Here is a 23,880-nt window from a genome sequence, read left to right on the forward strand (position 1 = left end):
TTGTTTAAATACTTTAATGAATAAATACTGATGTCAAAAAAATGATTGGACATCCATTTTAATGAATAAATAATGATGTCAAAAAAATAATTGTACATCACTTTTAATATGTAAATACTTATGTTTCAAAGGCAATTGTACATCACTTTTAGTGAAAAAAAACTGATGTCAAAGAAGTTGATGTACATCGTTTTTTCCTAAAAAACTGATGTCAAAGACTCACATGTTCAAGTCTAAAAGAAACATAGACATCACCTTAATTGGGATAAAACTGATGTCTAAGTGCCAACATAGACATCACATTTTACTAAATAAATTGATGTTTAATATCTGATTTTACATCACCTTTATGAAAAAATTGATGTCTATGTGGCAAAAAACATAGCTCATTATATATTTAATCTGCTGTAATAGGTGTAATTTATTTATTAAATTATTTATTTCTAACATTTTTTGTAAAAAAACAATGGCTGGACATCAGGCAGTTTGCCAGAAACGATGTATAAGCGAGTAAAGACATCGGGTTATGGCCGATGTCTAGAATAGACATCACCGACATCAACATCGGTTGCTAAACAACATAGACATCGGCCAAAAACCGATGTCTATGAATATTTTTCTTGTAGTGCATTCAAACTTTTCGTTCTTCCTTGTTAGTCGGGTCAATGGTGTGGCGATTTTAGAAAAGTCTTGTATAAATCTTCGATAGTACCCGGCCAAACCTAAGAAATTACGAACTTCTGTTGGCGTTTTGGGTCTCTCCCGATTTGAAACTGCTTCTAGTTTGGCTGGATCTACCAAAATACCTTCACCGCTAACAATGTGACCGAGGAATTGAACTTTATCTAACCAGAACTCGCACTTTGGAAATTTCGCGTATAACTTTTCCTTCATCAAGGTTTCCAATGCCAGCCTTAGATGTTCCGAGTGTTCTCCGAGGGATTTCGAATAGATCAGGATGTCATCGATAAAAATAATCACGAATTTATCGAGGTGTTTCTTAAAAACTTTATTCATTAAATCCATAAATGCTGCCGGCACGTTGGTTAGTCCAAATGGCATTACTTGAAATTCGTAGTGGCTGTACGGGTACAAAAGGTTATTTTGGGTACGTCTTCTAGTCGTATCTTCAACTGATGATATCCCGAACGTAAATCAATCTTTGTAAAACACGTGGCTCCTCTGAGTTGGTCGAATAAATCATCAATTCAAGGCAACAGATATTTATTCTTGATTGTCATCTTGTTAAGTTCTCGATAGTAAATACACAATCGTATCTCAAAAAAAAAATACACAATCGCATCGATCCGTCTTTCTTTTTAACAAATAGAACTGGAGCTCCCCACGGAGATACACTGGGCCTAATTATGCCTTTGTCCAAAAGTTCTTGAAGTTGAGTAGCCAATTCTTTCATTTCCATAGGTGCCATTCTATACGGAGATTTTGAAATAGGTGTAGTTCCCGGAGTAAGATCTATCATGAACTCGATTTCCCTATCAGGGGGTAGTCTGGGTAAGTCATCAGGAAAGACATCTTTAAATTCTTTTACCACCGGAATATTCTCTATATGGAGAACATCCTTGTTTGTGTCCACAACATGTGCTAAATAGGACTGACAGCCTTGGCGTAACAATCTATTTGCTTGTAGTGCTGTCAAAAATTTGCGGGCCTGCTTATGCCCTCATAACGTGATCCTCTTATTATCTGGTCCTTTTAAACTAACTCGTTTAGATCTACAATTAATTTGTGCACCATAACGGGCTAACCAATCCATCCCTAGAATTACATCAAATTCTCCTAACCTAAATGAAATAAGGTCAACATAGAAGGGTTGCCCTTGAATTTCTATTTTACATTCCTGACAAACCTGACCAACGGGAATAACTTCTTGATTCACAATCTCGACTGCCAAGATTTCGTCTAAAGGTATCGGTTCTAATCCCAATTTGTTAACAAAATTTTCAGATATTAAGGATTTAGTTGCACCGGAATCAATTAACACACATGCATCAACGAAATTCAATAATAACGTACATGCAATCACATCATTATCTGCCAGAGCATCCTTGAGGTTTATGTTGAAGGTGCGCGCAACGGGCTTGGCATTGTTGTTGGTACTTCCTCTCGGTAGAGGTGCTTCAAGTCTGGGTACAGAATCTCCCTTGTTCTTTTGGGGGCATTCTCGAGCATAATGTCCCTTTTTCCCGCATGCGTAACAATTCACTGTCTTCTCTTTGCAATTAGGGGATAGATGTCCCTTCTTTCCGCAGGTATAACATGTCCTTTCTTCCAAGCGACAACGTCCATTATGCCTTTTCCCGCATGTTTTGCACTCTGGCCACTGAGGTCTTCCTTGAATCAAATTTGTTGTGGGATTGGTTCAGAATCGATTATTTCCTTTATTCTCCAACCTCTTATCATTAGGCTTCTGGTCTTCTCACTTCACGAATGATCGCTTGCCTTTGTTCCGGTGAAGTCTATAGTTAACACTCCCTTCATCAGACTGAAACTTACGCTTATTTCCACCCTTCTCCTTTGGATATAAATCTGCCCCACTTTCGACAATTTGTGCTTTCTGCACTAGTGTGGCATAATCTAAAATCTCTAATACAGCAACTCTGTTCTGGATCCAGGGCTTCAGCCCTCGCTGGAAACGTCAACGTAATGTGGTACAAACCTAGATAGTTCAGAGAATTTATTCTCATACTTTGCCACAGTCATACTATCTTGCTTTAATTGTAGAACCTTCAATTCCATTTGAGCTTCCATTTATCGGGGAAAGTACTTTTCTAAGAATAGTTCCATAAACCTGTCTTAAGGAATAACAGTTGTCCCTTCTAAGTTTCTCTAAGCCTCCCACTAGTAGTTAGCTTCTCGTTTGAGCATATAGGCCGCAAATAGAGTCTTCTTATCATTTTCGATACCAACAATTTCAAAGGTCTTCTCAATGTCCCTAAGCCAAACCATAGCAGCAATAGGGTCAGATGTCCCATGAAACTCTGCAGGGTTCAAGGATTTGAAGGACTTAAAGGTGGCAACATTTTGGGCTTGCCTTGCTGGCAGAGCCCCAGCTACTAGTGGTTGAATCTGACGATGCCGGTTGAGTAATTCTGCCAGTCTGACTATGGGATCATTAGGATCCGGTGGAGCGTTATCATTTACTCCGCCTTGGTTGGGTCTGTTGATTTGACCTTGGTTAAATGGGGGTCTACCTCCTCTTTTTGGTGGCATCTATCACTAATAAGAGTAAACATTAAAAGTGATCACTACAAGAAAAACGCAATTAGACAACACCGATCAGACAACACTCGACCAAAAAAGTGTTGCCCGAATTTTTTATACGACGGTTTTTCTGCAACCAAAAAACTGGTGTTGTCTGACGTGGATTACTACAAGCAATTAAAAAATGTTGTCTAGTAAAACAAATCAGATAAGTGTTTTCGAAATCAAGGTGTTGTGCGAATGGGAAGGCTTTAGCATTAATACAACGCTTTAAAATCCATTGTCTAGTTGATGGAGACAGACAATCCTTTCTAAAGTGATGTTGTGCAAATGAGTAAGTTTGCACAACGAGTTTTATAATTCATTGTCTGAAAATGATTGAGATAACGTCTAGTTTAACAGTTGTGGAAATGAGACAAGTGTTTTTTCTATTGTTTATTTAAGCTTAAATCGCACAATGTACAAATTAGGTGTTGTCTAAATGATACCTCATAGACAAGTGTTTTACCTATATTGTATACCCCCTATATCAGACAATGTTCAAATTCTTAAAACAGTTGTCTTTCTTACCAAATTTAAAAACATGTTGCATAACAAAATGTTCAAATAAACCGTTGTCTGATTTATTACAATAAAAATAGTAAACAATTTAAAAAACAATTTTAAACAATTAATTTTAAATTTTTTTAAAACTACAAATTCTAATTAAATCCGCTTTCATCCAGATTAAATATTTAAATTTTATATTTCAAAATAGTTTAATTATCTACTTTATAATTAACAAAAAAAATAATCACAAGTACTTCAAATTTATATTGTTAATTGTTCAATTCAAACAAGTGTTTTTCGACAAAAACACGTTGTATTAATCTACCTTATACAAGTTTTTTTAAAATAAAACACTTGTAACAGTCAGAAAACCGTTATCGATATTTATAATCTGTTGTAAAATTTATAATACTACAACAATCTTAAAGAAAAAACCGTTGTAGAATTCCAACAACGGTATTTCCGAAAAAACACTTATGTAAAGTAACTTACCACAACATGATTTTAGAAAAAACCGTTGTCTATACTTTTACTAGTTTTTAAATTTTTTTCGGAATAATTATATGCCACCGTTTATTAATTTATACGAGTAACCAATAACTTACACCAAATTAATTTTTGTTTATTAAGATTTGAAATCATCTTTTTCATAGATTTTTTGAATTTTTTTACCTATTCGGATTAGACGTTACACAAATATTAATAGCGTCAACTAGATTATCACATTGATGAGGACATAACATGTAGATTAAGTTAAAAATATAACTCGTAATATCTATTTGTTGGTTTTGTAGACTTCATACAGACGTTAATGGCGTTAACTTACGAATATTACTCATAACAACATAAAGCAGCACATAATCTATATATTAACTTACAGATATAAGTCATAGTAACGATATCCGGATTTAGTTGACATTATATACGAATGTTAATAGTGCTACTTTTCAGATATAACTCATTATAATATTATTCGGCGTATCATATGTGTGCTAACCTACAAATATACCTAATAATTACACTTCAAATTTACATTGTTAATTGTTCAATTCAAACAAGTGTTTTTTCGAAAAAGCACGTTGTATTAATCTACCTTATACAAGTATTTTTAAAATAAAACACTTGTAACATTCAGACAACCGTTATCGATATTTATAATCTGTTGTAAAATTTATAAGACTACAACAATCTTAAAGAAAAAACCGTTGTAGAATTGCAACAACGGTATTTCCTAAAAAACACTTATGTAAAGTAACTTACCACAACATGATTTTAGAAAAAACCGTTGTCTATACTTTTACTAGTTTTTAAAAAAAATTCGGAATAATTATATGCCACCATTTATTAATTTATACGAGTAACCGATAACTTACACCAAATTAATTTGTGTTTATTAAGATTTGAAATCATTTTTTCATAGATTTTGGAATTATTTTACCTATTTGGATTAGACATTACACGAATATTAATAGCGTCAACTAGATTATCACATTGATGAGGACATAACATGCAGATTAAGTTAAAAATATAACTCGTAATATCTATTTGTTGGTTTTGTAGACTTCATATAGACGTTAATGGCGTTAACATACGAATATTACTCATAATAACATATAACAAAAAATAGTTTCATACATATTAAATTGTTGTACGGATATTGATATATATTAATTTTATTCATGTAAAAAAATAATTTAAATTTTTTAAATATATCTTGCATAAAATTATAACAAAAATCTAGTAGAAGGCATACTTTCTCAAACAAGGTTCCTTCACGATATATCGATTTACAGGATTAATTTTTTAAAATGATTTTTCGACGATCCAACTGTACGGATGTTAAGATATATCGATTTTAGTCATAAGAAAAAATTATTAAAAAATTTGAAATTCATTTTGCATGTCAGGATTAGAAAAATCTGGTAAAAGTACACCTCCCGACAACGAGACTCGTTCCCGATTTACAGGATTAATTTTTTAAAATAATTTTTCGACGATCCAACCGTACGGATGTTAAGATATATCGATTTTAGTCATATGAACAAATTATTAAAAAATTTGAAATTCAATTTGCATGTTAGGATTAGAAAAATCTGGTAAAAGTACCCCTCCTGACAACGAGACTCGTTCCCGATTTACAAGATTAATTTTTTAAAATGATTTTTTGATGATCCAACCGTACGGATGTTAAGATATATCAATTTTAGTCATAAGAAAAAATTATTAAAAAATTTGAAATCCATTTTGCCTGTCAGGATTAGAAAAATCTTGTAAAAGTACCCCTCCCGACAACGAGACTCGTTCCCGATTTACAGGATTAATTTTTTAAAATGATTTTTCGATGATCCAACCGTACGGATGTTAAGATATATCGATTTTAGTCATAAGAAAAAATTATTAAAAAATTTGAAATTTATTTTGCATGTCAGGATTAGAAAAATCTGGTAAAAGTCCCTCTCCCGACAACGAGACTCGTTCCCGATTTACACGATTAATTTTTAAAATGATTTTTCGACGATCCAATCGTACGGATGTTAAAAATATATCAATTTTAGTCATATGAACAAATTATTAAAAAATTTGAAATTCATCTTGCATGTCAGGATTAGAAAAATCTGGTAAAAGTACTCCTCCCGACAACGAGACTCGTTCCCGATTTACAAGATTAATTTTTAAAATGATTTTTTTGACGATCCAACCATACGGATGTTAGGATATATCAGTTTTAGTCATATGAAAAAATTATTAAAAATTTTGAAATTTATTTTGCATGTCAGGATTAAAAAAATCCGGTAAAAGTACCCTTCTCGACAACGAATATAAAAATATATTAGCTTTTGTCATATTAAAATATTAAAAACATTCAAATTTATTTTATATTATTTTATAAAAATAATTTCTTATATCTATTTATAAAAAATTTATAAATATACAATATTTATTTATCGAGTTTTCTTGTTATAATTGTTTCCCTCCTTCAACTTTTCATTTGCCCCTTCTTTTCTTTTCAATACCCGCTTCCCCCTCCCCCTCCCCCTCCCCCTCCCACTCCCATGCCCCATTTCATCTCCTTCTCTGTAAACATAAAACACCAAAGCACACAAATCTAAATATCTCTCTCCCCCTCCTAACCCTCTCAATCCACCTCTATTTCAAACACTAATTACACTCTGAATGACGAATTAACTTCATAGCGGTCCGCTGTTTGTGCTTCCATTTCCGATCCGAAGGATCTCAGCTGCTTGAAGTGAGTTAGGTTTCATGATTTTTCGTGTTTTCACTTTTTTGAATTTTGGATTTTAGATGTGTTTGTAAAATCTTTCTGTTATTTTGGGGATTTTTATGTGTGGTGTGAATTTTGGTTCCGTTTTGGGTTTCAATTCGACTTCAATTTGGGGTTTTAGTTCGTGTTCAAAACTAAGGCTTTAGGGCTTATTTGTGGATTCAATGGAAGGTGCTTGTCTTTAATTTTGAGGTATCACTCTCTCTCTCTCTTTGTGACTCTCTCTCTCATTTTAGTTCTTATTTTGTGCTGATTTTAGTTCTTATTTTGTGCGTACAAGTAAGTAAAGGGGATGTGGAGGGGAAAATTGAAGCTCAAGAAGAAAATTGAGTGTTTTGATAATTTGTGTAGGTTTGTTTTGTGTGATTTAAGATGTAAGTGATTTTTTCTTCCCCCACTAGCAGTTTTGTGGGTGTGTCTGTTATGACTTGCTTGAATGCTATATGATAGTTTCCGTAACATCTATGTTATACCTGTCAATTACAGTAACCTCTTTAAAATAATAGGTTCGAGACCAAGGAAATGAATTTCTTTATCGGGCGTAAAAATACAATGTTTCCATTATGTTGGTTTCCGGAGAAAAGTATTATTTTTAGCGAGGTTATTATTTTATCGATTAATACTTGATTAAGGTTCATCTGTACTCACATGTATTTGGTAAACAGAGAGTTTATAGTTATGTCCTCAATACATTGTTCAGTGTTTTTCGAGTGGTAGGAGTCTGCCTTGTAATATTCATATAAATTGTATCTGCAAACAGGTTAAGCTATGGGTGAAAACAAGTCTTGCACCAGGGTCTGGAGTTGTTACCAAGGTACTTGCTTCAAAGGTATTACAACTATTCTGTAAAAGAGTGTATTTCTGACTGATAATAAATTCCCAGCTTTGAATTGTTTACCTTTCCGTGTTTTAGTGGCCTGCAAGAGTACTTGAACCAGCACGGCTTCAACATTGTTGGGTATGGTTGTACGGCATGCATAGGAAACTCTGGGGACCTTCATGAATCAGTTACTGCTGCAATTACAGACAATGGTATTGTCTTCTTTTTTCTAATATTTCATTCAATGCCTCCACTAAAATTAAGAAATGTCAGGGGGCTTTCCATCAATATTTTGCCTCCCACTGCTCTGTTCCACTGGTATATTGGTCTTAAGATTTTGATTATTAAAACAATTTTCATATCACCCCATGGTAAAATCATCACTTGTATTGTATCTTATATTGTGGTCAAGAGGCTATATTTGTGAAAACATATGGAATTTAAGATTTTATCATCTTTTTACAAGGGAGTATCATTTTTTATTTCACATCAAGATTGATTATGTTACTATGGATGAATTAGAAGATAATAGAACCTGTATTTTAAATATAAGTTACCCTTTTAAACGGAGAAAAAGTATTATACATTGTCCTGAATGAAGGCAACAGTTGTGTGTTGTTAGTTGTCTTGATTTACCTTCTTTTCTTCCATTTTTGTGGACTAGAAAATAATCGCTGTACACCTATACTCTGTATATGTATGCTTTTCGGACATTGTAGTTGCAGCTGTTCTTTCCGGAAATAGAAACTTCGAAGGACGTGTTCACCCACTAACAAGAGCCAATTATCTTGCTTCCCCTCCATTAGTTGTGGCTTATGCACTAGCCGACACAGTATGCTTCCTTACTTTTTACTTTAATATTATTTGTTTTTCCCCATCTAAAATCTGATTAATAATGTGCATGGGAGGGTTCTGCTAAGCTTTTTGTGCTAAAAGATGAAGAGCTTTCAAGCTACCATGTTATGTCATTTTTTTAAATAGCCATATTATTGTCTTTTTCTTTATCCGGGGTTTTTGGAGCTGGGGGATTATGTATTATATTTAGTCAGGCTTTCCTTTTCGTTGTCTGAACTTCTGATTCGAGCTCAATACGATGAGCTTACTATTGACATTGTCCAGCTGACACATACCTTCTGTACATTCTTCTTGTTTGTAATATTAAGCTAGGCCATTTTGTATAGCTATCTAATATTGAATATAAAAATTTAATGTTATGATCAAGAAATTCTTATCATTATATATAATTGTTAAAGTAGTATCAAATTTAATGTTATGTTTCCTTGCCTAGATGGCAGGCTTTGCTCTATACAGAAGATACATATCCCAGTTCAAGAAGATGCTCAATATCATTTCCCGAAAGTTTGTCAGTGCACTTGAACAATGACCAGATCTAGCCAATGTAGTCATGAACACTTCTTCCTGTATGCCTGTCTTCCTTCTGTCCACACAAAATTGCAAATATGAGTTCAATTTTCAGCACAAATATTATGTTTTCACTTGAGAAACTGTCCTTAACATGCTAAACTAGGTATGTTTCTAAGCTTACATAAGATAAAATTTGTTCTAGTTAACTAGGTTGAATATCTTTTATTAAAAAGTGTGTTGATAGTCATATAATGCAGGTGAGAGGGGAAAGGGATAAATTCAGCAGGTGATCTGTTGATAGTCCTTACCACTCGAGTTGCTACCATCCACATGTACAGAAAAAACCAGGTGCCAAGTTCTATTTTTCTTAAAACTTATAGATTTTAAATCTCTCTCAAATTACTCTTTCTTATTTAAAAAAATCTAGTGTACATCCCTTTACGATATCTAACAGTATCTAGTGTACATTTAGGTCAATCACATCCAAAAGTTTGTCACAAGGATAAATAATTTTCTATGTAATTATGTTGTATGTAATTATGTTGTAATTATGTAATTATGTAATTATGTAATTATGTTGTCGATTTAATTTGAAGATTGTTTTCTCCAGATTGGGAAATTGCCTATCACATGCTCTAATGATATTGTAGGACAACATAGCTCTTGCAGAAGACGTGAAGAGAAGCTGAAAATCCTCGTAGACTCTATATTTTCTTAAATTTGTAGTAGAAATCTTAGACTCATGAAGGCAGTGATATCAATATGCTTTTAGCTTTTGTATAACTATGTTGGTGTGATTTTCGATCATGGATTAACTTTAGAACTTTTGTTTAGATTTGCAAAGTTAATTTCATTTGATTACTTGTTATATTTTGTGTAAGACAACGCTTTTGACAACCAAGCTTCATTAAAATATCATGTCTTTAATACTAAAACAATGCTTTCGAACACAAAACTTTGGTGCAAAATTAACTCTCACAACACTAGTAAACCATTGTCTATATAATATTAAAATATTGTATCAAAGGTATTCATGCAATACGTTTGAACAAATAAACAGTTGTATGTATCTCATCATGCTATACATTAAAATCCAAAACTGTTGTGTGTAGAAATTTATTACAAGAGTTCTACGAGCTCAATTTCATTTTTGTTGCCTATCTGAATACACAACAACGTTTATACAACAATAAGTGTTGTAGGATTGGTTTTAATGTTATACCTTACACAACGGTTTTCTGAGTTTGTGAGAACCCTTGAGTAATGTCGCTTGTTACGACGAAAACAAGTAAAAAACGTTGTCTTTTCTGGATGCAATACAACGGGCTTAATCCATAATCATTGTTGTATAATCTCAGACAATGTTTTTTAGCCGTTGTCTGATCCAACTAACAGACGGCGGCTCAATAGTCAACGGAAAAATAGGGTATCAGACAACGGACATAAACCGTTGTTGAAGCTTGTTTTCCTTGTAGTGGATTATACAATAATATAATATGTGATACTCATGGAGTATGCGGTTTTCAACAATTTAATATTTTAATTGATAAAATTCTTACTATCGAAGATAATTCATGTATTATTGAAATCGTTTAGTTAGATATTTTTAAGAAACAGTTTCCTTTATCTCCTTTTTGAACAATTTGTGTCGAGTAATTAAAAATCGTGTTTTGAAAATACTTTTTTTTATCACCATGGCTTACAGTGTACAAGTTTATAAAGTAATAATGTCTAACATTCATAATCATAACATCAAAATAGGTACCCATGGGGTATATCATCATCATAATAAACATTACCAAGTCTGGAATAGAGTAGGATACAACCAGAAACATAATACATCGAGAGTCACAAGTGTGAATACATCAGAAAAGCCTACTACATCAGTCTAGAATACATATAAGAACCTATCTAGGTCTTCAGCGGGTAGCTACATCATGCCCAAAAAAATAAAGTCTGCAGCTGTCTGGTCAAGTCAAGCTATACAAAAGACTCCTGTACCCGGTCTTGGACTAATATCATCATATATATATACTGTCTAGCAAAAGATAGAGATGGACAAGCATGTATGTATAGATGCCATCTCTCCCAAAAGTCAAAGTCATAGATACTCCATCACCGGGGGCCAAACAACTCGCCCACACAGCGTACAAACTCGGTACGACCATCTCTGAGAATCCTGGACACCTCATCCCTACTAATAGCCCCAGAACTAGTGGATGGAAGACTATCAACGTCAGTCTACATCTCAGTGACCACAGAAGCAGCAGTCTGTAACATAATCTCATACACAATACTCCTATGGACATGGTCATCATCAGCTGGTGGAGGAACTGTCCTGTCAGCAATCATCCTAATCAAAAAACATCTCTATACCGCACGAACAGGTCATCATATGCACCCCTGAGCTCATCATATAGGAATGCAGGAATAGTCTCTAACTGGTATCCTATCTGAGTAATAGGATCTATAAATAGTGGTATTCCCTGACCGGGAGCAGTAGCAGCAGGGTGTATCGGTGGGGTAGCAGGAGCAGTGTCACACACGGGAGTGGGTGTGACCATAGTACAGACCAAGACAGCTGATATGGAAGCTAATGAAATATAAGATCACTGACTGACAGTGACGGGATCTACAGTCATAGCACTAGAAGTACCCATACCAATAGTAGAAGGAGTAGTCCCAGGCAGAAGAGACTCAAACTGGTACCTATCTGATACCGGCATACCAAGAATAACAGAAGAAGTAACAGCAGTAGAGATAATCGGTGTAAAAACCGACAAAGTAAGAGATGGTAGTGTAGTCAATGAAGATAGAGATCTGAAAGTAGGAGTCACTGTCCCATCTACAATCTGGTCCACTGGAGACCCAAAAGCTATATTCTGTGGTGGAGTATCCACAAGATCTACAACAACAGGATGTGGAGGTGGTATCTCCTGTACTGAAGTGTCATCTGAATCCATAGTCGGGGGTCTGAATGTCTCGTGAGGATCAGTCTCTGAGACGCTAGATACTATCATGTAGGCCTCTGAAAGATCTGTGTCTGAACTAGAGTCCACAACCTCTGGTGGAAAGGAAGTAGGTGATCTGTCTCTAGCTGATCTATGGCCTGCCATCTATAAAGGAAATTTATAAATAATTATTATCGAGCTTCCACTTTATGCTTTTTATAATATTGTTCTCATAATTATTATTATTATTATTATTATTCCCTCCAACTAGAATTTCATTATTTCTAAAATATCTGTTGCTTAAAATATTATTATTATATATATCCCTAATATCTCGCCGATCCATATTTTAAAACCTCAATATTGCTCTCAATTATTTGAGAGTTTAGTTTACTTCCTATTTAATGGTTATTCTTTTCAATTTTATTATTTATGAATAATTTCACTCAATATAACTGTTTATTATTATTATTATATATTTCTTTTATAACTATAATTGTCTCAATAAAGCTATGGTTTGACTTGCCACTTAAATATTTGACCATCTATTCTAAGCAATTATCTAATTATTTTCTTCTCAAAATAGAATTTAAATAAAATAAAATAAAGTAAACCATTGACCAAACTTTGCAAGTCACATTTATATTAAGTAGGAAAATATAAAGTACAGTTGTTACAATGTTGACCCGTAATTTTGATATTTATTTTTAAATCACATTATAAAACTAATCAAAACTAAAATTTGATGTCATATTTATTATCATTTTTTATATTTTATTTAGGTTGTTTATTGTTAATTAGTTTATATTATAAATATTAAAAGTGTTATATTACAAATTATATGACATCATATTTACTAAATAATAACGGTGTAATTATAATATGTTCAAAAGATTAAAAAGTGGAACCAAACACTATCTTTCAAAATAATTATGAAATTATCACTATGAAATAAAAAAATGATATACAACATTGAGAATTTAAAAAAAATCTTAATAAAATTAGAAATTATATAGGAAATTTTCCTATAAAATGAGTGTTATCTTTTCACAAACCCTAACACTGACTATGTAATCCCATCTATTTCACATATACTCAAATTTACACTAAATAATGATGAACATAATCCGAGATGAAGAAAACAATGAAGAAAACCACCCTCCAAACGTAGTAAATCAAGATTGGCACGGTATATTTCTTTACTTCCCCTCTTGAAAAAATAAATAAACATAGTTAATTTTTTCCTAATTAATTGTTTTGTACAACTATTTCAAGGGGATTGGTTATGATACATTATTACATGATAAACATTAGAGTGAGAGGGAATGGGTGTACAGGATTCTACCATAACATGCCTTCTCTAAACAGGGTACGTGGTTCTAATTCATTTTCTTATTATTCTGTTATATTGATGACATGATTAATAGGCAATACTAATTTACATTTTCTAGTAATACTGAATGACAAATAGTTTGAATAAAAGGACATCTAACTTTCATGATGCATATGCAATTCATTATACTTAAAAATAATTAAATGATATAGTTTATGTGTCTAGGAACTTGAGATTTTTTGTAGGAGGATGTATGTTAATTATGTGTGGTGAGTGGCCATTAGATTATATTGACTTAGATTAGTTTATAGTTTTAATTTTAAAAGTTGTTTGTATTTGATCATCTCCCTAGCTATATATATCATGTTATATATGATGTAAAACTTAATGCTAAAGTAAAACTTCCTTTTATTTTTTTTTTGAGTTGGTCTTCATGAGTATAGGAAACATTTACTCAATGTATTCATGATTTTATTTATTCCCAGAGGGAACTTGTTTCACATTTAATTTGCACCCAGTGCCCAAAGGAGATGGTGCTTCTCACAATGCACCCTTAACATGCTACTTCTTTTGCTCAGGTTGGAGCTATTAAATTTTACCTATATATTGATTAATGTAAAAATGGTAAAATAAATTAAGAATTGTTATATATAACATTGAAAGTTGACCCGACAACATTTTATATTATTTGATAAATTTTGGTGCAAGTATATTTTGCAATATTCTTCTTGTGCCACTAGTTCATCTTAAAAAGGTACTCTGTGGCATATATATTTGTTGACTAGTTATTCTTTAAAAATCCTCTAGAAAATATATATTGTTAATTATATTTTACCATGATTGTTGGAAGTGGAGTTCAAATGTTCACAATCCTAGACTCTTAAAATAGGTGGAATACAGCATGAAATGAGTCTCACTACAGTCTTAACTACATGATTTTGGGTTTTATGTCTTGTGTCTTAAAACATTATTTTTACTTCATTAACAGAAGGCATGAAAGTGTCAAGTATGTAAGCAGAAGCCAGGTTGTGGTTATGGTATGTCATCTGATTTATTTCTCTGATGTTTCAGATCTTTTTTCTTTTGTCTTATGTTCAGACTTTTTATTTTTTGAGATGTTAAATTAGAATATTCTACCAATATTTTTTTATATTATTCTATGATATAATTTATGTATGTAGAAGTTTACAAAAGAATATAAGATGGTATCAGTTTTATGAATAGCCTCTTTCCCATTTATATTTTTCTTGTTTAAAAATTACTATAGATCTTAGCTCAATTTTTCCCAGCTATGTAATTTTTCTTTCTTGTGTACTTTCAGAAGTTATAGCTGAAATGCTTCCTTCTAAAATTTGTTTTGAAACCGGTATTCTGAAGGAGTTTTTCAATTTTGATATGCTTAGCGAACACCAGACATTGTCGGGTGAAATTATTGTTCATTCCTATAAAGCATCAGTGGAGGTCGTGTATCAAAATTTGCGTGTAGTTCACGATGGTCAGCTTTTCGTTGTTTTGACTCAAGATCTTAAGGTTAGGCTTGCAAATCTGATGGTAATATGATTGTGGCAAGATTTTGCTGCAGTCTCTGGCTAAAACTTTTATAATTTAATATGCTAGATCTTGTCGTGGAACTTTTGTATTCGCAATATTGAGTAATTTTTTTATGATAACATATTGGTACCTCGGGTGATACTGTGACCGTACATGATTACATCATGACTAAAATTCACGACGGGGAGGCGTAATGTGTGCACAAACTGGAGTAGGCCACTTGCAACTAGAAGATAACAATAATTTACCTACAAATGCGGGAATAACTTGTGGATATTATTCATCTCGTATTCCATCATACAAGTCATTAACAATTTGATTTAGAAGAAGATGACTCACTTTTGGAGAAGTCGATAATTTTGAAGACTTCAATAATTTGGTGTTTAATTTAGTTCTGTTATAATTTAATTTAGTTTTTTTGTAATAATGTATTTTAGTTTTAGTTGATTGTATCACTTATTGGATTATGAGATAGTATCACTTATCAGATTATGACAATAATGAAAAACATATATATTATTCTGTTAATTGCATATAAGTATTCGAGTTTATCTATTTGTTATGAAAATTACCAAAAATATTGGATCTACTTTACCATAATTTGCCTATAAAAGATACCAAATTCAAGATGTTTCCAACCATCTTCTGCAGCATAAGCCGCCAAACTCAAGTCATTATTAACAGTCTTCTTGAGCAAAAATGACCAAATTCAAATCACTTCCAACCAACTCCATCAATATTGGTCACTTTTACTTAGTCATTTTTGTTTAGTCATTTTCGGCCTACTGTTATATATATACACGACCAAATATAACTGACAAACTTTTTTCTGTCTATTTACAATAAAAAATTGGTCGTAAATAATAATACATTTGCGACCAACCTTTTGCAACCAGAATAGAAGCTAGTTAGTTGGAAATAGTGATGACATGGCTTTAGACCGTGGCACGTGGGGTCATATAATAAGAAAGTGAAATCTTATAAACAACTGAAAAGCTCAGTCGGTCAATGGTCGGTGTTGCTTTTTCCAACTGATGGGTCAAAACCAACCCAATTTTAAATGAAGGTACGGTTTTGCATTCATTTCCAACCGGAAAGGGTCATTTACGACCGGTTTTTGGTTGTTTGTGACCTTTTTTTCTTGTAGTTGAAGTTACACTAATTAGCACCCAAAAGAAAGGGGTGCTTTAGTAAGTACTTGGTCGATCCAGTCTTCAATTTGTAGAGTTCACAGTCTTGTACCTGTAGAGTGTATTCGGTGCATAAGCGACATTGTTCCTCCGTTATAATTGAAAAATCAAACAATGTTAGTCACAAAACACAAAGACATAAACTTAAATAAATAACATTGTAACTTTTACTTCTAAATCAAGTCTGAACTGCTTGTATGTACATAGGTCCTTAGATGATATAGTGTTAATAATTAAATTGCAACTTTTACCTCTAAAAATCAAGTATGAGTTCCTCACATGTACATATGTCCTTAGATGATATATTTTATGTATCTAGATTATTGGAGTATGTATGTTCTAAAAATTTACTAGGCATATGTCTACTCAACCGTGCAAGGTGTCCGTTGAAATTGTTGTTCGTTCATATAAAGCAATAGTAGAGCTCATATATCAAAATTTGCATATAGTTCTTCTTAATAATCTAAAGGTTTGGTTTACAAATCTTATTGTAATGTAATTTGTGACAAGGTTTTGCTCGCAGACTTACACTTTTACAATTTAACGTGCAAAATATTTTGTGGGACTTTTGCATCCGCAAATACCTATGAAGCCTATACTTTGTCATAGTACTCAATCTTATCATGGCTAAAAATATATTTTATTATTTATGAGTGCACAAGATAGATGATAAAAAAGGAAACTGAATTTATTTTGTAAGGATACTAAGTAATATTTGGGGTTTTGGATGATAATTATTAGTTATATCAATTTTAGAGTATTTTAGAGTATATTTTCTATTCCCCGCCTCCCTAACACACACTGGTTACAAAAGAAATCTCCCGCCATAGAGAAGGGATAATGAAAATTAAAATAAATAATAACCATATTCACTCAATACTTTTTCAAAGAAAAATTAAAGGATATACGACTAATGTTATGGTAAGGTATGATAGGTGTAAAAAGAAAACATACATTATTTTGAAATTTTTTGTCTCCTTTTTTACATTTGATAAGTCAAAATAATAGAATACTCATTACCTCCATTCATTTATAAATTTTTTGGAATGTATTACCATTACAATTATATCATTATAATTAGTACACAATCTAATGTACATCAGACCAACAATATATATCACAGTTTATTACAAAATGATAGCAATTTTGTAAAAATTAGTTATTGACTCTTTGTTATAAAATCTTTAAATAATATTATTCTGATGGATTAACACCCCACCTTATGATATTATTTATAACATTTAATCTAATGTTAATTGGACCCAATAACCAGGAATTTTGTATACATTTGTCATTAAATTTATCTTATAAAGATCATAAATACTCTTGTCTAGCAATGTCAAATGTCACAATAGTATCTTTATGTTAGGTCACACACATTGTATAGGGGGTGAATACAGTGTAAAGTACAATCAAGTCGAACTTTAGTATCTCAAGTAACAGAAAACAAACTTTATTTAAACAATAAACTCTGTTACAATATGGAATTGTTACCTCTCAGTGATGAATAATTATCACGAGAGCTGCTAGGGTTACAATGAATAATCTTCTCGAATATGATAACACTTTTAGTGTAAACCCTATGTCTGTGTTTATATACTACACAGTTACAAGATAATCGCTAATTGATATGGAATATAATTCTGCTTCCTAAAATATATCAATCTGATATCTTTTCTTCCAAGTATTCTATTCTTCATAGAACTCCTTCTTCATGCATATCTCTTCTTATGTTTATCTCGATCTTCTTTCCTTTAATCAGCTACTGTCCTTATCTGAGCATCCTTCAGCACTTAAGTTCTGATATCCATCTTCTGATGATTATCTCCTGATAATATAAGTACTGATATCCTTAAGTCCTGACTTCCAGTAAGTATTGATTTATCCTGTTTTAGTAAGATCTGAAAACTAAACATAAATCATATTAGCCATGAAATTATCAAATATATCTAACAATCTCCCCCAACTTGTAAATTAGCATAATATACAAGTTTAATAGATATTTGATGATGTCAAAAATATTAAGTACAAATGCATGAGAATTAGACTAGATAACTACAACTTACAGTCCTTAAAGCTTTACCAATATTTAACTTCTGATAACAGCTTCAGTCTGTACAAATAACAAAACTTAAGCAGTTGTAGATCTTGACTTGGCTTCATCTTCTGATCTCTCTGATGTCAGGAGTTGTTCTGAGATAGTTCTTCAACAAACATCTCTCAGCATATCTAAGTTCATCAATCATCCTCCTTTTAGCATCTTTAAGCTCTGCATTATCTTCACTAATTTGAAAGATTGCAGCCCTGAGATCATTAATCTTTACTTTTCTTATATCCTGATCCAATCTGATCAAATAAGCTTTATCAGACTCAAGATTGAATTCCATAGCCCTGTAACCCAGAAAGGTAGTTATAATTTTAGCATTATTGGGTTTCATTTCAACTATATCACCCTTGTGATCTCTGTACTTTGGAACATGTGTGCTGTCAGACTTAACAGAATAAAGCCTTTTATGTCTCTGAATCTGATCCTTCAAATAGTTTGCAGCACTTCCTGTCAATCTGTCATCCACTTGAAGTAATAATAGTACATGCTCCAATTCTTCAAAATACTTCAATGAAATGGCATTTTGCCTTATATGATAAACCCTACCATCTGTCATGAAGTACAACAAGATGTGTTCTTTCAAGTAGGTATGGTAAACCATTTGTACAGATTGCAGTTGATTCAATCTCTCAAGAGTTGCTCCAATACCTGGTTCACTCAAGGAAGTTGGATCATTGGTAGTGTTCTGTATTCTTCTTTCATCAGCACTTCCCAATCCAGTTTTATCTCTTGCTTCCTTTCCAGTAACTACTCTTGCTTCAAAACCACTTGCAGCAGTCTTCAAAGGTTGAGTCTGTTTTACTTTAGTGAATCCTGGTAGGAGTGTATTTGGTCTATCTTCTGATATTAAGTTAACTTGAGCTATGTCAGAGGTTACTTGCTTCTTTGAAATATCAGGATTTACTGTCTCTTGACTCTGATCAACTTGAGCCATGTCAGAGGTTGTTTTAAGAACTTTTCTTGAAGTTAGAGCAAGATCATCCTTTTCATCAGTGATTTCTTCATTCTCAGGAGGCACATAAACCTTGATAGGTTCACCAACCTTTTCTTTACCCTTGGATCTTGGATCTATCTGCGGTTGTGATTTAGCCAATATTGCTTCAATATTTGTCCTTTCTTTTATCACAATGCCTTTGAGTTTTGGAAACGTCTTTTTACCAGAAGCTTCAGATTTAGATGTGACTTTCTCTGATTTAAGTCTGGCTTCTTCTTACATTAAACTTTCCAAGTCCATTCCTGGATTTTCCTGAAGAAATAACTGTCTTGACATTTCTTCATCAAGATCTAAAAGTTCATCAGAACTTATCCTTTTACCAGTAGCAGAACTAATTCTTTTCCCAGTATTAGAACTTGTCCTGTGACTTGTGATTTCAGCTTTTCTTGATGAGAAACCTCTACCTTGACTATGACCTCTACCCATTCCAAAGTTTCCTTGATCATCCTTTTCATCATCCTTCCCTTTCAGTGTCTTGTCAGTCTTGCATTTGGACTTAATTACTTTCTCCCCCTTTTTGGCATCAGCAGGTAGTAGAAGAGAGACAAGCAATTCCACTGAGGCTTGGATTTCAGTAAGTTGAGATTGCTGAGAATCTTGATTTTTCAGAATATCATCCATCTGAGCTTGTTGTTTCTCTTGAGTCTTCTCAATATAAGCAATCATGTCAAAGGTAGGTTGGAAGAACTTTTTCTTGTCAATTTTCTAAGTTTGTTCGTGTTTGATGAATTCTTCCTGAATCTTGTGTAGCTCTGCATGAGTAGTTGAATGGAGACCTTGTAGATGTTTAGTACTTAATGCAGTGACTCTAAGCTGGGTTTTGAAATCATCAGAATTTAACATTTCATCAGATTTTGTCAAGTGCTCAGCAATATGTTTTGCAGTTGGAACACAGGTAACTGAGTGTCATTCCTTAGTCCACTCCTGTCCTGCAGGAGTTTTACTCCAAGGCACTGGTGCTTCTCTGGTAACAAACTTCATAACAAGTTCATATTTAAGAACAGTTTGTTGAGGAGCATGTCCTGAAGGACCTGCTTCATCAGCATCTGCATTGGGAGCAGCATCACCAGTATCTCCAGCATTTTTAGCATCAGAACTTACAGAATCAGTATCTTCGAATAAAACAACAGTGTGAGTAGCAATGGAGGCTTCAGCATCCTCTAATTGCTGATCTGGTTCTAAGTTCTGATCAACAGCCATATCCTGATGCTCACCTATATTCTGATCATCAGCATCTAGATGCAGAGAAGGTGTAGTAGATAATTCTGGAGTTTGAGCAGCATCAGTAAAAGGTGTTGTTGATGGATTAGTTATTGTTGGAGCTTCTAAGAGAATTACTTCAGGCACAACCAAGGTCTGGATATCAATATCAGTACTTGTGCCTGTATTGACAGGAGATACAGACTTTCGAACAGGAGACACAGATGGTGTGTTGGCCTTTTCAGGAACAGCTTCCTGAGATGGAGTTGATGGAGAAGAAGTGACTTTAGCAGATTCCTTTTCTTGTGAGATCAGAGATTCCTGATCTCCTTCCTTAGCTGCTGCTTCTTCATCATCTGAAACTGGCCTTTTTGCCCTCTGTTTCTTGTTTCTCTTTGTAGATATGGATTCCTTGGGAGTTTCAGGAACAGTCATTCTTCTAAGCCTCTTGAGAAGCCTAGATCCCCCAATTCCAGAATCCTTCTGAGAAGTCACTTTCTCAGCTTCTTTGACAACAGGTTCAGATGTAGAAACCTGTTCCTCACTGTCTGACTCATCTCTCAAAGCAATCCTCCTTCTCTTTTGAGGTGTTTGAGGAACAGTCTTTATCCTCTTAGGCTTGGAAGATGAAGGCTTCACAGTAGGTGCTGAGGATGAGGGTTGAACTGTCTGTGAAGTGGAGAGATAGGATTTGATATATTTCCTAAGGTTTGGTTGAGTAGTATGAGTGGTATGTTCTGATGGTTGTTGTGGTGTTTGGGAGGTGGTGGTTGGTTGAACATCAGGATAAACAGATCTATAGGAATCAGGATCAGCATTTACTAAGATCTGTTTTACAGACTGAGGAATCTGTAAAGGTCTAATCACTTGTTTCTTAGTGTCAGCATTTACCAGGTCATTAAAGTAACATTTTTCAACTTTGAAAGGTGGAGTTAAGGTACTGGTTAGTCGAGGTTCATCAGTACAAAAAGTATATATAAGTTGACAGAATCTAGCAAAGTAGACAACATTCCTATCCTCTGTCATCCTATCCCCAATAAAACCTATTATAGCCGTTGCAAAATCAAAATGAGTTTGGTTTATAATGGCATACCCGATGTGCTGACTCATTATGGGGATGGCATCAAAATTCGAACACTTGTCCCCAAAATCTTTAGTGATGCAGTCGAAGAAAAAACTCCATTCCTTTCTGATATGACCCGTTTCAACTGCCCAAGTTTTGGCAAACTCTGTTCATACCACAAACTGGCCATTAACTCCTGAAGAGCTGATTCCTCTGGAATTGAAAAAGTACATCCTTCTGGGAGATGTAGAGTCTTGCGTATTGTACCAGGAGTGACTGCATATGGAGAATTACCCACTTCGAAAACAATACTAGGAGTACCATTTTGACCACCATTATCAAAGTTTCCAGTCCTCCAAAGTGTCAGAACTTGTTGGCTTGAGAATACTGAAGGTTGGGTCAATGTATACCCGATTTCACTGTGTGCAAGAAAATTTTGCACAAAATGCAATTCAGACGGAGCTTCAGCATTATCAAGAATTGCAGCATAGTTATTTGGAACAAATTTAGCTCCATCAATGATTAAATCCTTAGGTGCCATGAAATTAATTGAGATGTATAAGTGCCTGTTAGGTGTTTGATAGAATGTCTATATGAAAAACCAACGTTAGAAGAAGAAAGAGAGTAAAAGAAAATAGAGAGAAAAAGTATGAAAGGAAATAAAATATTAAAAAATCCTCTCTCTGTCTTACTTATACTTTTGAAAAAAATGTAACTGTTGGACACCTGTCAAACATGCAGTAAAAATGAATAGTTAATGGGTACGAGAAAACAGTAATCATTACTTACCCACTTGCACTTTTTCAAGGAAAAACTATTCCACTTACCCAGTTATTCCATTAATCAAGGTGAATCAGTTTTAATTCAAAATTGAAATAGGTCCCACTTATTTAATTATTTTTCACTGCAACATCAGTATTCTGAAAAAAAAATTGAGTGAAAATGACCATAATAAATCAGATGAGCAAGTACTGATAAAGTAAAATCAGAACTTAAGTTAAAACAGAATTTATATGGTCATCAGAATATGAATATTTATCAGGATTTATCAATACATTACAAAATATCTCAGAGATAAGATCTTGAAATAAAAACAAATTTCATTAATATATCAAGAGAATACATTCATGAAATTTAAATTAGATCTGAACTTTTTACAAGATTTTCCTAAGCTGCTAAACCTAACATCAACATCCTTTGTCCTAGCTCAAGAAGCAGGGCAAGGCTGATGATGAAGAAAAATAGGAAGAAGAAAATAAATCATTTCTTCTTCCTACTCTCGACAAACAGAATAACGAGTCATATGATTCGCTCTTGCTGGCGGAGAGCTTCCCGCCTTTCCTCCTCCAATCGCTCCAGATGGCGATGGTAGTCCATGTAGAAGAACAGGAGGTGGGTGAGTACCTCCTGGGGAACGGAGTCCCATATCTTATCAGGAATGGCAGTAACGTGCCATTCCTGCTGCCAATCGGCACAGCTCAGCTCCATGTTGAATGTTTCGTAGTTCAAAAACATATTGTAATTGACCATGGTGTTTTTGATATAAGGATTATGAAGGTGAGTTTGTGATAAAAGATTTGATGGGAAGGCTGATGTGAAGTGGTTGCTTATATAGGCAAGAGAATGCCAGGAGACGCAAATAAATTTAATGCTGACAGGTAGAATTAATTCTACCTCGTCTCCCTAGACTTGAAAAAGAAAAACATTCATTGGAAAGGGAAAACATGGTTTAATGCGCACAAGAAACAAGTAAAAGTTGACTATTCATGTACGAGTACCATTATCCCTAAATATAGTGACTGTTAATCTTCCACTTCAACATATTCTGGTTTAAACTGAGACTGTTTCCAAATTTTATCCACAAATAAGTCAAGTAAAGAATCAGACGTTAATATCAGAACTTAGACTTATATCAGAACTTAACGGTCATCAGCACATAATTTCTTAACTCGAAAAATGAATGCCTATCTTAGTAAGTCCTCACACAAATTCTGATTTATATTCTTCAGAACAAAATCATCAGAACATGCAATCAGAACTTGTCCTCAGAATTTGTGCAATGTGACACAACGACTGTTCATCTAAAACAACATAGATCACCACAGTGATTTTCATCATTCATATGGAGTGTTTAGTGTGTGCATTAAGCTAAATATCAGACAAGGAGTAAATTCTGATTCACTTCAGTACATCGTAGAAATAAGGCATAACTAAAACATTGCTAAATAGCTGTCATTATTCTGAAACCTACT

General features: G+C 33.4%; 1 protein-coding gene across 1 annotated transcript; it reads right to left on the minus strand.

Moving 5' to 3' along the window:
* Positions 1-1,237: 1,237 nt before the first annotated feature.
* On the minus strand, positions 1,238-2,769 carry LOC141674810 (uncharacterized). The gene is made up of 4 exons (XM_074481514.1): positions 2,746-2,769; positions 2,461-2,647; positions 1,868-2,352; positions 1,238-1,669 (listed from the first exon to the last, which is right to left on the minus strand). Exons 1-4 carry the CDS (start codon positions 2,767-2,769, stop codon positions 1,238-1,240), a joined length of 1,128 nt encoding a protein of 375 aa, XP_074337615.1.
* Between the last annotated feature and the right edge of the window lie 21,111 nt (positions 2,770-23,880).

Source organism: Apium graveolens, chromosome 7 (genome assembly GCF_009905375.1).
Source record: "Apium graveolens cultivar Ventura chromosome 7, ASM990537v1, whole genome shotgun sequence".
NCBI lineage: Eukaryota > Viridiplantae > Streptophyta > Magnoliopsida > Apiales > Apiaceae > Apium > Apium graveolens.